The sequence below is a fragment of the Belonocnema kinseyi genome, chromosome 1 (assembly GCF_010883055.1).
Source record: "Belonocnema kinseyi isolate 2016_QV_RU_SX_M_011 chromosome 1, B_treatae_v1, whole genome shotgun sequence".
NCBI lineage: Eukaryota > Metazoa > Arthropoda > Insecta > Hymenoptera > Cynipidae > Belonocnema > Belonocnema kinseyi.
This window is the reverse complement of record NC_046657.1, coordinates 96,789,635-96,801,560: the sequence shown is the minus strand read 5'-3', so window position 1 is coordinate 96,801,560 and position 11,926 is coordinate 96,789,635. Positions and strand designations below refer to the sequence as shown.

Below are 11,926 nucleotides of genomic sequence, written 5' to 3'. Positions count from 1 at the left end.
TTTTTAATTTTATTGTTGTTTTTGACGAATAAAACAAAAACTACGTGTCCTATAGAAAAGTGTTTTATAAGAAATTTGTAGACCTTCAATTGCACAATTTTCACCGATTCGCTTTTTTTCGTATTATGCATAGTTCAACCGCAAACTAGATTTTTCGATTTTTTATTATTTTTTGTGCGATCAACATTTCAATTTTTTAATTTTCAAGAATATTCAAGACGCTCTTATAATAATCTTGTAGAATGCGTTATTCGGCTTAAAATGTTCATTTTAGTTGTTTTTCTTGGATTTCAAAATGTCATGACTGGTAATTGCTTTTTATCGAACAAAAGTCATGTGGATAAATTGTTCGCCTTATTGAACACTACGAATAGTCGTACATAGAATGTTTAAAAAAGGTCTTAAAAATTTTCAAAATGCTTTAAGTTTTTGAATTTGAATAAAAAATATCTGGATAACGAACTCGACCTTCCTCTTTACACCCTTAAAAAAATTGCTAAAGCACAATCCAATTCGAGTAGTCTTTCAAAATTTATCCGGTATACAACGACAACAAGGACAATAACGGTAACGACAACGACGACGGCAGACAGACAGGCACCGACGTAAAAACTATTTTTCAATCAGGGGGTATCGAAATGGCGAGATTTAAAGAAATCGGCGATAGACAGTTTGCACATAAAAAGTATACCTTCTCATCATGATGAGAATGTAAAAATACAAATGCATTTAGTTAACTAAGGAACTTATATTTGTCACCGTATGAAACAATAATCTGGAAGCATGCTAGACAAAATAGCATTTATGTAATCGAATACAGCAGATACAAAAGTTTTCCAAAAAGTACTGACAAGTACTGACAAACAACTCAATAATGCTTAGATGGACATTTCTATAGTAACGTTTCATTCACTAGCACGCGAATTTTACCTTGTTTCGTTGATTTTTTGTATTACTTGTCTTTTTTCATTGTTTCCTCTGTTAAAATATATGATGATTTCATCAAAAAAATGTTCAATATAATTAAAGTGGCTATTCAAACATTTTCACGTAACTGGTATTTAAAGGAATTTCTAAATCCATCATAACAATTTGATTTCCGCAAGTATTCACAGAAAAGCGCCGATCCTCTATTGTACACCGAAATCGGTATTCAAGTGAGTTGCACCAAATTTGAGCCACGCAGGTTCATTCGGAGAATTTATGGGAAAATCATAATTTAGACATGGTTTTTTCCCATTCAAAGCAACGTGAAGTGTCGTCTACAAACTGTCAATCACCTGTCAAGATGATTTTGTCGGACGTTATTTGTATGAAATAAATGTTGATAAGCAGGTAAGTTATAATAGTAATTACCTAACTTTTAACTTTCTCCCATTTACCAGTGACTATTAGTGTCTTGGAATAAAAATTGTACTTGGCGTGATATAATATCCAAATCTTAGGTTAGTCAAAACCTACATGACATTCAAACCACCAAAGCCGGGATGTAAAAACTAAGTCGTGACTGTCTGCATCTTAATTGATGCCTGTTCGTTCGAAGAAATTTCCTCTAGATTTTCTGCATTCAAAAAAGTGAACTTAGCAGGTGGTTGAGGTGAAAATACCTAATTGTATATGTCGACAGTCATGACTTTTTTACACATCCCGGCTTTAGTTTAAATATCGACGGCCATGACTAACCATGACTAACTAACACTCTTAAATGAAAGAAAGTTGAAAATTAGGCAAATATTATTTGAATTAGTTTCCCTATTAACAATTATTTAGTCTATTATCGCAATACGAATAGTTGCTTTGACAGGTGTTCAGGTGACTGACAGCGCGGTTGAGCACACCACAACTCTCGGCATCGAGCCAAAATTCAGTCTCCAAATGATGCTTTCCCCTAGACGCCCATATGTGCATCTACGTTCAGAGGAATACATTTGAAACTTGAAAATTGTTTCAAATTCTCATTGGGAGACCAATGGAATTTTAGCTGCAACAAATTTAACACGAGAGTTTTTCTGTGTTCTTAAATAAATGCATATATTTAAAAATTTGAACTCAGTCTCACCTGCGGCTCCTAACGTCCGAGGGAGGTAGTACCTATCACTTTCTCTTGGAACTTCAAACAATTTTTTTCAACTTACGATTCACAAAATTTAACCTTTCATGGGTGCGGGGAGGTGTCAGCGAATTTTTCTAAAATTCCAAAAAACACTCACCTAACTAATACACGTTCTCCTATTTAACAAAAAGTTGATTTTCTTTAATTCAACCCAATTATTTCCTTGAAGCTATTCGTATTTGTTAAAAATATTATAAAATCAGTAAAAACAATCCTTGTTTAATAATATCTAGCTGCTGAGAAATTTTAAAACATATGACAAAATTGTGAGTATATCTTTAACATTATAATTATAATTGGTTACTTAGTTTTTAAATTTCCTGTTCGTGATACACGTAGAAACTTTTCTTAAATTTTACTGAATTTAATATATGTGGAAAAAACCAGCTCACTTATTCCGAAGATACATTGACAGGGCGAAAGTGTATCAAATTTATTCTACATTACGTAGCATCTCATTTATAAATTGCCCAATAAGAGCACGCAGGTGGCATTTATAATTGTTTAAGCATTTACATAATGTGTATTTATTCCATGAGTTAATGCACTGTTCTCGAGAATTCGAGTAATCTCAAGTTAAATAAATTTAAAGCCTTGCTAAAAGTACGCACTATGTACCATTAGAGTTTGCGTATAACTAAACATTTCATAAAGCGGAAATCACAGTTATAAAGTTTTTATTAGATAAGTCGGCGAAGCTGTTGCTTGCGTATAAACTTTTAATTTATTGAGAATATCGACGTATTCAAATTCCAAGGTGCTATCTCGACTGAACGAAATAAATAGATGCTTTCTCGTGTGTCGAAGTTGGAGAGCTTAAAAATCCCGTACAAAATATCCCTCTCGCCGTAGACTTCATTCCATCACCCATCAGCCATACACTGTTACAAAAAAGGATTGTACGATATCAGGAGCTGATTTATAGATGAAAAAATTTTCAAAACATATGGATAGATGTAAGATGCTAGGGTAAAATTGTCCGTAGAACACACTGCTGCAATTTAAATTGGCGAAGAAATACTTCGTGCTTTTAGAGTGGATAACTAAGAGTTAACATATCACATTAATAAGGTTAAATGAGACTATTTCTCTATTATAAAAAAATGTAAAATAATTTTAAAAAACAAAGAATTGTTTATAATTAATTCTCGACAAAATGCTCAAATTCAACGCAAATAGCTGGACGATGAGCATTGCACATTTTACATAAGTAGTTTGAGAACTTCATGCGGGTTCGGCCAGCTGCATCGCTCTCGCACATGCTATATTTTGCCCTTGTATTTTATTTGATAATGCTAAATACTGCTGTCACGGGCTCATAATAAATGTTATCTTTCGGAATCAGCAACAATGATTCACACATGAACCGTACACAAGTGCGGATTCGCACAAATTTTAGTTGATTACTTGCTATTTCAGTAGTCAAGTGAGAGGGATATTATTATTATAGATATATTATTGGAAATACAGTAGAACTCTGAAGTAGGAACACTTTCTACTTCGTTCTTCCGATATAGCACCTTTTCATTTTGACACGTCGGTATTCGTTAAGTTACGTATTTTTTCTAGCGACCACACCTGAAAAATACTTGTGAAAGCTCGAAGATCTGATCAACGAAAGGATAGGATTTATCCTCTTTCCATACCATTTTTTTTTTAAACTTCCCTAACTTCTCTCTCTTTTGCTTTGATGAGCTTTTTTAAGCGTGGCAACCAATGACAGACAAATATTTCAGTTTGGATTTTATAGACCTGCGGAAGAGGGCACATGGTAACTTCGACGTTTCAAGCTAAAATGACATAAATCTGATCATATTTAAGAAGCATATTCTTTGCATTTTTTATAAATACGAACAGATTGGAGGCAGTAAATTTGTCTGGAATAAAGCCATGCTGGTGTATAGAGACTGATGGTGCAACTATTTTGTAAATAATTTAATGCAAGTAAACTTAAAATATTTTGGCAACCATTAAGTATTGCTGTAGGTCTGGAGTTCGTGAATCTAATTTTTGATTTTTCTGAGGCACATTATTGTTTTCTTCTATACCGCTGAAAACGTATTCTTTTGCTCATTATCGTATGGACATTGGAACATCGTTCTCATCAAGTCTAATGCCGTCAGGAAGCTATTGAGAATGTCTATCCATAAGTAGGAATCGTGTGTTGAGTTCGTTGGAGATACGGATGCATTCGAGTGTCACGTGGTTTTGTAATGGTTTAATGATGTATGTATGTTCAAAAAATATAATTTTCAGAGTTATCTATTAAATCTCAAAATTTAATGAGAAGCGTCATAAAAATTAAGAAATGTTTTTTTCTTAGAATGTTATGAAGCTTATTTACAGACACTTTTTTAAATTCATGTGTACATATAAAATCCTTAGTTATGCCTACAAAAGAAGTAAGATTTAAAAACTTTGGGTGGTACCTGGAATTTGAGGATAACTGTATCGTGTTAAACAAGTATTAAATAAAGATTTTTGATTTAGGCTGCATTAAGGTAGTTCACGCGAGATTTCACTTTTCTTAGGATTTTTTTTAATTTGCTCTATACGTAGAGAAGATTAGTATGCAGCGACCTTGTAATTTTAAACTCAATGTCGAGTTTGTGAAGGTAGATATTATCTACTAAAAAAGTACCTTTTACATGGGTTCCATATAAAAGACGAGTTAAATTTATACACTTTTAATTTTTGCATCTAAACGGTTCTTACCATTTTAGTTGAAAAAGTTTAGTATAGGAGATATAACTGTCCAAAACATAATATTTTTATTCACGCAAGAAATATAGCGGGAGAAAGCACTGACGATTTGGCAACACTATTTGGCTTGCCCATGTTGGTTGTCACTGTTAGTTGTTGATAAGCTGAATGCCAAAAGGTCTAATTTCAATCAAGAGCTGAGATGCCTCATTTTCGAAAGATGTATTTTACTCAAAGATTTTAATTATTAATAAATTCATCATTTACTTCTTGTAATTTATTTTAAAATTATTTTTTGCGCGGAATTTAAATTTTCTTAATATCAAATAGGTAATTCTATAAATCCTTCAGGCATCTACAAAAAGATTGGAAACTAAGAATTTATTTTTTTCGTATATTTTACGTTTATATTCAATATTTTCCATTTTTAATACACTTGTGAAGCTAAAATATATTAATCGATTTAAGAAAATTACAGTATATTTTTTGATATTACAAATCGATTTTCAGACATTTATTTTTTTAGCTCAACCTAGTGACCTTTCGAACCGTCAAAGTCTCTTTAAATTAATCGAAAATCATTTGATATAACTCGTGTGAGTAAGGGAGTATAATGCAAAATACAAAATATTTTTCTTATAAAAATCTTTATTCATTATAAAGCAACATATATGGCTTTTTGAATCAAAGTATAAAATCTCTTGATAAAACTAAATAAGCATTATTAAATACCTTATATAAGCATTATAAACTTTTAATACAAAACATGAAATTAACATTTGTGCTAAAATCTCTTATTGGCCTATAATATTAACAAAGTTTATTAATATAATTCAATAACAGTATTGTATATCTAATATATTAGCTTTCAGTTTTAAGATAATTTATTATACTATTTATAATCTTCTTTGCTTTGGTAACACGAGGTTTCTTTGAAATCGTTTCCTCTGATATTAGATTTGCAACTCTCTTTTCTCAATTTTTCATAAAGAACTGTTTTAAGAATTTATAATCGATTCCTTCTGCAGCAATTTTTCTCAACATACTATCAGAAATTGTTCAGATGCGTCCAGTTTTAACAAATCTTGAGTCAATGTTTGTAGATTGAACAATTTTTTGCCCTCTTTTCTTCAAGGAAAATATCTCTTAAATAAGTTTAGAGCGTCTGAGAAATTCAACAATATTAAGAAAGATGTTGATCATATTATGCTCCTTAATATAACGAAGCAAACGAGAGCTGTCAAATGGTGCATTGTGAGCCACAAGAAGACATGGTTTTGATGACAAGTTTAGAAACTCTGCAAATGATGTCAAAGCGCCCACAACATGAATACAAGAAACTAGTTCGCCATGACAATACAATTGTCCAGCAATGTTTCTCAATCCAGTGAATCCAGTGACATTACTTGCTTCTGAATCAACAGGTCCGGAAGGATTCAAGTATACACTGGAGTTATTGAAATTCTCGAAAATTTAGAAGCGAGAAGCTGTACATCGATAGAAGTAGGTGTGTGTGTAGTCATCATCATACCTACTTAGAATTGTATGTAGCTCCTTCACTTTTTTCCTTTGATTTTCTTTTTGTTTCTTTAATTTTAATTATAAAATTTCTACGGCATTTTGAAAGTGTTAATTTTGCTTTCATTGCTCTATATTTTCTAATTTTATGGAGCCTTCTTGCAAATCTTGCAGTGTGCGTCCCGGGCGATACAGACCATTTTTCTTGGACGCTCAAAAGGTTGATTTCTCCTTCGTTTCTCGTACACACTGCACTAGCTGATCGGTAATCAGCTGATTCACTGAGATCATAGGAACGATTTTTAGCGGCCTTGTGTGCCATCATATTATTAAGACTTTCGTTTGCTTGACTTGACGCGAAGACTGAAAATTTCGCTGGATTGTTGGCGTATTGAGAGAAAATATCAGTTAATTTACTATGCAGCCGGAGATCTTTAAGTTGAATTGTATGGTTCAAAGAATTGTCCTCGGAGTTGCTCTTGCACCAGCTTCCACAATTTTCATGATGACCAAATACGTGGTCAGGAATGGTACGAAGCGTATAAGTCAACTGACTACTTTTCCCGTGATTCTGAGAAACAGCGTATGTAAAAAGTTTTTTCGAGTGAGATATAGTTTCCTTTTTACCTAATTCTTTGAAACTTTTCTTAATTTCATACAAATCATTCATAAAATGTTTTTTCAAGTGATTCGTATCAGCCAATTTGAAGATTTTTTGCAAACTCCCTTAACATACCGCGGCAATGGTGGAACTATCTTCATCTCCAATTAGTACTCGAACTGATAGACTGGCTTCTTTCAGAAAAATGCTATTGTTTCCTGAAGCTCCACCTACGTCCGGTTCCATCGCCTTAGCGCTTCCTTGGAAATTTTTTACACAGTCGTGATCCTGTTTACTGTGGCCCTTGTCACAGAGCCTATACTTTCGATTACGGGTTGAAAAATCTAATATTTTCCCAGTTAAAAATCCAATTATTGTTCCATAGTCACTTAGACTATCGTAACTCCTACCATTTCCGCGCTTGCTCCATCCCATATCGTATGATACGATTATATTTATAATATTTCCTAAAGCTGCATCAAATTTATGGTAGTTGTGATTTCCATCTTTGCTTGTAATGGGGGTACCAGATTCTCTTAGAGTAGCCAGGCGTAGATACCTCGTCGACTATTTCTCTAGGCCTATCAGAAAAATTAAAAAATAGAAATTTTGTTATAAATTGAAAGTACTCTTTATTACATTTAAAACAAATTATATACAAATGTTTTTTTCAGGTACACCTAGAAATAATTATTAATGGTTTCTTTTATTATGGTGAAAAGTAATTAACCTAGATTCTAGTACTGTTTCCAATTTTCAAAGCAATCAGTAAAGAATATATTTCAATTGAAAGTTCAGAACTTGAACAACTTCGATTTTTAAAAATACCGATACGGCATTGTGATTTTGATAGATTTCTAAATTACATAAATCCATACATATTGAACAAAGTCTCAAAATCAGAACGTGTAACAAAAAATAATTTTTTTAACCACATAACTTTCATCTGCATTGAACAGTACATTAAATTCTTTCTAATTATTTAATCTAATGCGCACTAATCAGAATGGCGAATCTCTTATGGAAATCGGATCCTCCGGATAACGACGAGTTTACAAAGAACGTCAAGTTGCTAACTAACGTGGTTATTATGGATTTGGATTCTGAATTAGAGGAGAACATGGTGAATAGTTCTGTACAAAATCTAAACAATGCGATCCAACAATCTCAGACTGTGCAAAATGTTTGTACGTCGCCGACACATGCTGATGTCTCTAATCTCAATTCATCAAAAGAGAGACTGACGAAGTGGGACTCCTCCCATTTTATTGATGTTCCTCCTTCTGAGAAAAATAAAATTCACTAAAAAAACTATTCTAGAGTTTTCAATTCTTTCAACCAGCTTTCTAACCATCGATATACAGTTCATAACAAAGGTCCATTTCTTCATAACTGTCCAACCAAAAAAGGACTGCGAGCCCAAGCACGTCATGGTGGTTGAAAAAATTCTCCACACCTTTTTTTCTCGGCCTAATGAAACTATATTACAAAATTTGGTTGAACCAGAAATGTAGTTGCATATCACGATGGGAACAGTGCGAACAAGATCTTTGACAGTTCTGATATCTCAGCTAATTCTAATCTCGCTACATTTAGCCCTAACTATCGGGTTGCTCGTGAGGGTATCGTATGCGATATTCCTTCGGGAATTTCTAGCGATGATATACTCAGATACCCGGTTACTTGTTCCAAGCGCAGTAATTAGTGTTCATCTCGTTTTTCTAAAAATGAAAATATTAGTGAAATAAAATCTAGATATGTGTTTCAATTATTACAAACAATATAGTTTGAGAGTAGGGACTAACTTCTCCTTATTTTTGAGAAACAAATCACAACCTCTGATATCAAGAGTATCAACAGCATTTTAAACCAAAGGGTTAAGGTCGTTAATTATAAAACAAAAGATAGTGTGGTCACCCAATGTAAAAACTGTTACAACTTTGGCCATATCAACACATTAAGGAAATTGAGAAATCGAAGCAGAGGAGAGAAAACTTCAGAAGGAATAAATAACAAGGAGCCAACTTGAACAATAGAACGGTAACGAACACATCAGCCAGCACTGCTCGCAAAACTAAAGCAGGCACTGAGGAGGCCCGAAAAAGTGTATAGACTCAAGTCAATGCAGGAGTTTCATATGCACAGGCAACATTAGGCTGAAATGGATGACGAGCTTCGTCGACATTTTTTCGAAGAATCCGACCTCTGGCCATAATAGGCTGGGCAAGGCAGTACGCTTCCCGCATTCAGTGTATGATTGACTACATAACATGTGACAGGAATTTTAAGGCCAAGGTTCGAAAGTTCGCGCGCGACCTCCAGATCCCTTTTCACACACTCAACAAATCAAAGCTGCTGACCATCAGGGAGCATATTGTTGAGAGAATACGAATACTATCTGATGCTAAGAGAGGAGGTGAAAAAAGTATTAGGAGGTATGAAGAACTATTTCGCTGCGAGACTAGATGATATCAAGACCTACTGGTGGAGGAAGTTTCCCGCAACCCATCAGCATCTGGCCCGTATTTTTACCTTATATTTAAAGTCGGAAGAGCTAATTCCCCAGTGGTTGGTCGTAGGGCGCACAGTACTCCTGCCGAAAATGAGAAACTTAGCTGATCTGAAGAATTACAGGCCAATCTCTTGTCTGAACATATGGTATAAGATTTTCACAGCTATCCTAAATGATAGGATTTTTCGGTCTGCAAAGCTGCAGAATCCTACCTGCGTGACCTATCGATGGCCCGTATTGATTACCGGAAAGCTTTCGATTCGACCTCCCAAAGACTTATCATCTATCTTTTGGAAAGCTTAAAGGTTCATCCGCAATTCGTGAGGTGCAATGAGAGATTGATGCCGCTTCGGAAAACCACATTTACTATCTCATCTGAAAAATATCGTGCGACAACTAACAAGGTCACTTTTCAGATAGGTGTATTTCAGGGTGACACCATGAGCCCACTCCTCTTTTGCCTCACATTATTGCCACTATCTCTTGCACTTCACCATTCCCAGGGGTACCTTTTCAGCAAACCTACAAATCAAACGAAAGATGTCACGCATGTATTTTACATGAATGATCTTAAGATTCGAACTAAAAATAAAGAGCAACTACATCCAGCTCGCGGGATTGTCAAACGATACACTTAGGAAATAGAAATAGAATTTGGGTAAGCAAAATGCACTAAGGTTAATTTGAAGCGGAGAAAACTTAATGGCATCCTTGAGGCCCCTAAGTTCGTCGATAGAAGCGCTATGCGACACCTTTGCGCTGGAGAGACTTATACATACCTGATCGTGCCACAGAGCCGCATTCAGGATAAGACATCTATAAAAGATACTCTCCGAAGTAAATAAAAACGTCTCATCCGACAGATTTGGTCTTCCGAACTTTCAGCAAGGAACTTTTGATACAAATATTTCTATAGGCAGCAATTTTCCAGATGTCCTTTCCATAAAAAGTTTTTGTGACAGCTTTCATCACTAATCTAGCGGGGATCATTAAAATGTAGGCAATAATGAAGGCCAGAGACTTTACGGTAAGACATTCTCTCTTAATGGGGTTTTCACGACAGTATGCGCAGTGTGAGTTTTTGCAAACAAATTGAACGTGTCCGTGACTAAAACGTTCATAGCAAACTTTGTCCTGGGAGAAATACGAGTCAGCACGACTTTGATATAACTATAGGGATATAACTACTCTCAAAAATTTCCAACTTCTCCATAGATAGATCAACTGGCACATTTTCATTGATTTTTAAGCACGATACTCTAAAATTAGAGATAAATTTTTTTAAGTTTGGGTTGATTTTCGCGAGGTTTTCAGCAATTATATTGGCTCCTGAGCCAGTTTTACAAAAAATCGTAAACCGGACCGGGCCTTTCTTTTTGCATTAAATAACCCCATCCTTGAACAATTAGTGTAAGATTATACCAAGTGACAGCACCTAAATAGGTGGATTACTGATATAGAGACGATTCTACAGTTAGGTCAGAAGGCTTGCATTGAATAGTATTCAAGAATTTCCTGTTCAATCGTGACGTGACAATTACTGAATCCTTTTCGTTACCGTTTCGGCCCTCGCTCTTTGAATCCGCGTAGAAATATATGTTATCTCTTAAACTGAATCCCTTTCTCTACCTAGTGGCGACAATATTTTCCTGAAATACTATTGGATGCTCCCGATCTACCATGAAATAGAATAGTTTTACTTCCTTATAAATTTGTACATCAGAATCAGGGGTTTGTCAAGTGTCCGAGTAAAATTCACCTTCTTTTATATTTTCATTGCCATCAAAATGAGAATTAGACTCATCTTTATGCGACCCCGTGCTTAGAAAGTATCCTGGCAATGTTCTTAAACTTAAAAAGTTTAACGAGGAAGAAAATCTCGATCATTTCCTGGTCTGCGAAAAGTTGTCACAGTCGCTGAATGTAGAAAACTTGCATAGTTAAAGCTGAATATATTTTTATTTAAAGTAATCACAATTGCACTACAAATTAAGACACTTGAAGTGGAACTTTTTAAATTTCAAACGTTTACAAAAAAGCTTAAAAAGATTTAATTTAGCAATTTGTAATATAAAAGCTCAGTAATTACACCAAATTCTAAACTTTTACAAATTAAACTATTTAAAGATTTTTGGTTTAAAAATCTGATATAAATTAAGATCCGCTTGCAAAATAACATATTCAAAATTTCAGTAATAAGGGTACATGCAATGATCCATATCTTTCAGTCCACTTTTAATGAATTGATTAAACAGATTTAAGATTATCTTGTAGCTCATTTAATTTCTGAAGTTGAACTAAACGAATTCTATGCGCTCAGCATTAACTCTAGCACATATTTATCATACACTAATTAAATTACTTTTAGTTTAATTATAAGTTATACGAGGGTGGATTGATAAGTTTCCGGCCTGACCAAGAGATGGCGCCACTAGGCCTACCTTGAGGTGGCGTTCTATAGTACCATCCTTAGATAGCT

General features: G+C 34.2%; 1 protein-coding gene across 1 annotated transcript; it reads right to left on the bottom strand.

Moving 5' to 3' along the window:
- Positions 1 to 5,962: 5,962 nt before the first annotated feature.
- Positions 5,963 to 7,370, bottom strand: LOC117178912. The gene is made up of 3 exons (XM_033370461.1): positions 7,071 to 7,370; positions 6,532 to 6,980; positions 5,963 to 6,263 (listed from the first exon to the last, which is right to left on the bottom strand). The coding sequence occupies exons 1-3, from the start codon at positions 7,368 to 7,370 to the stop codon at positions 5,963 to 5,965; spliced, it is 1,050 nt and encodes a 349-aa protein (XP_033226352.1).
- Positions 7,371 to 11,926: the final 4,556 nt, after the last annotated feature.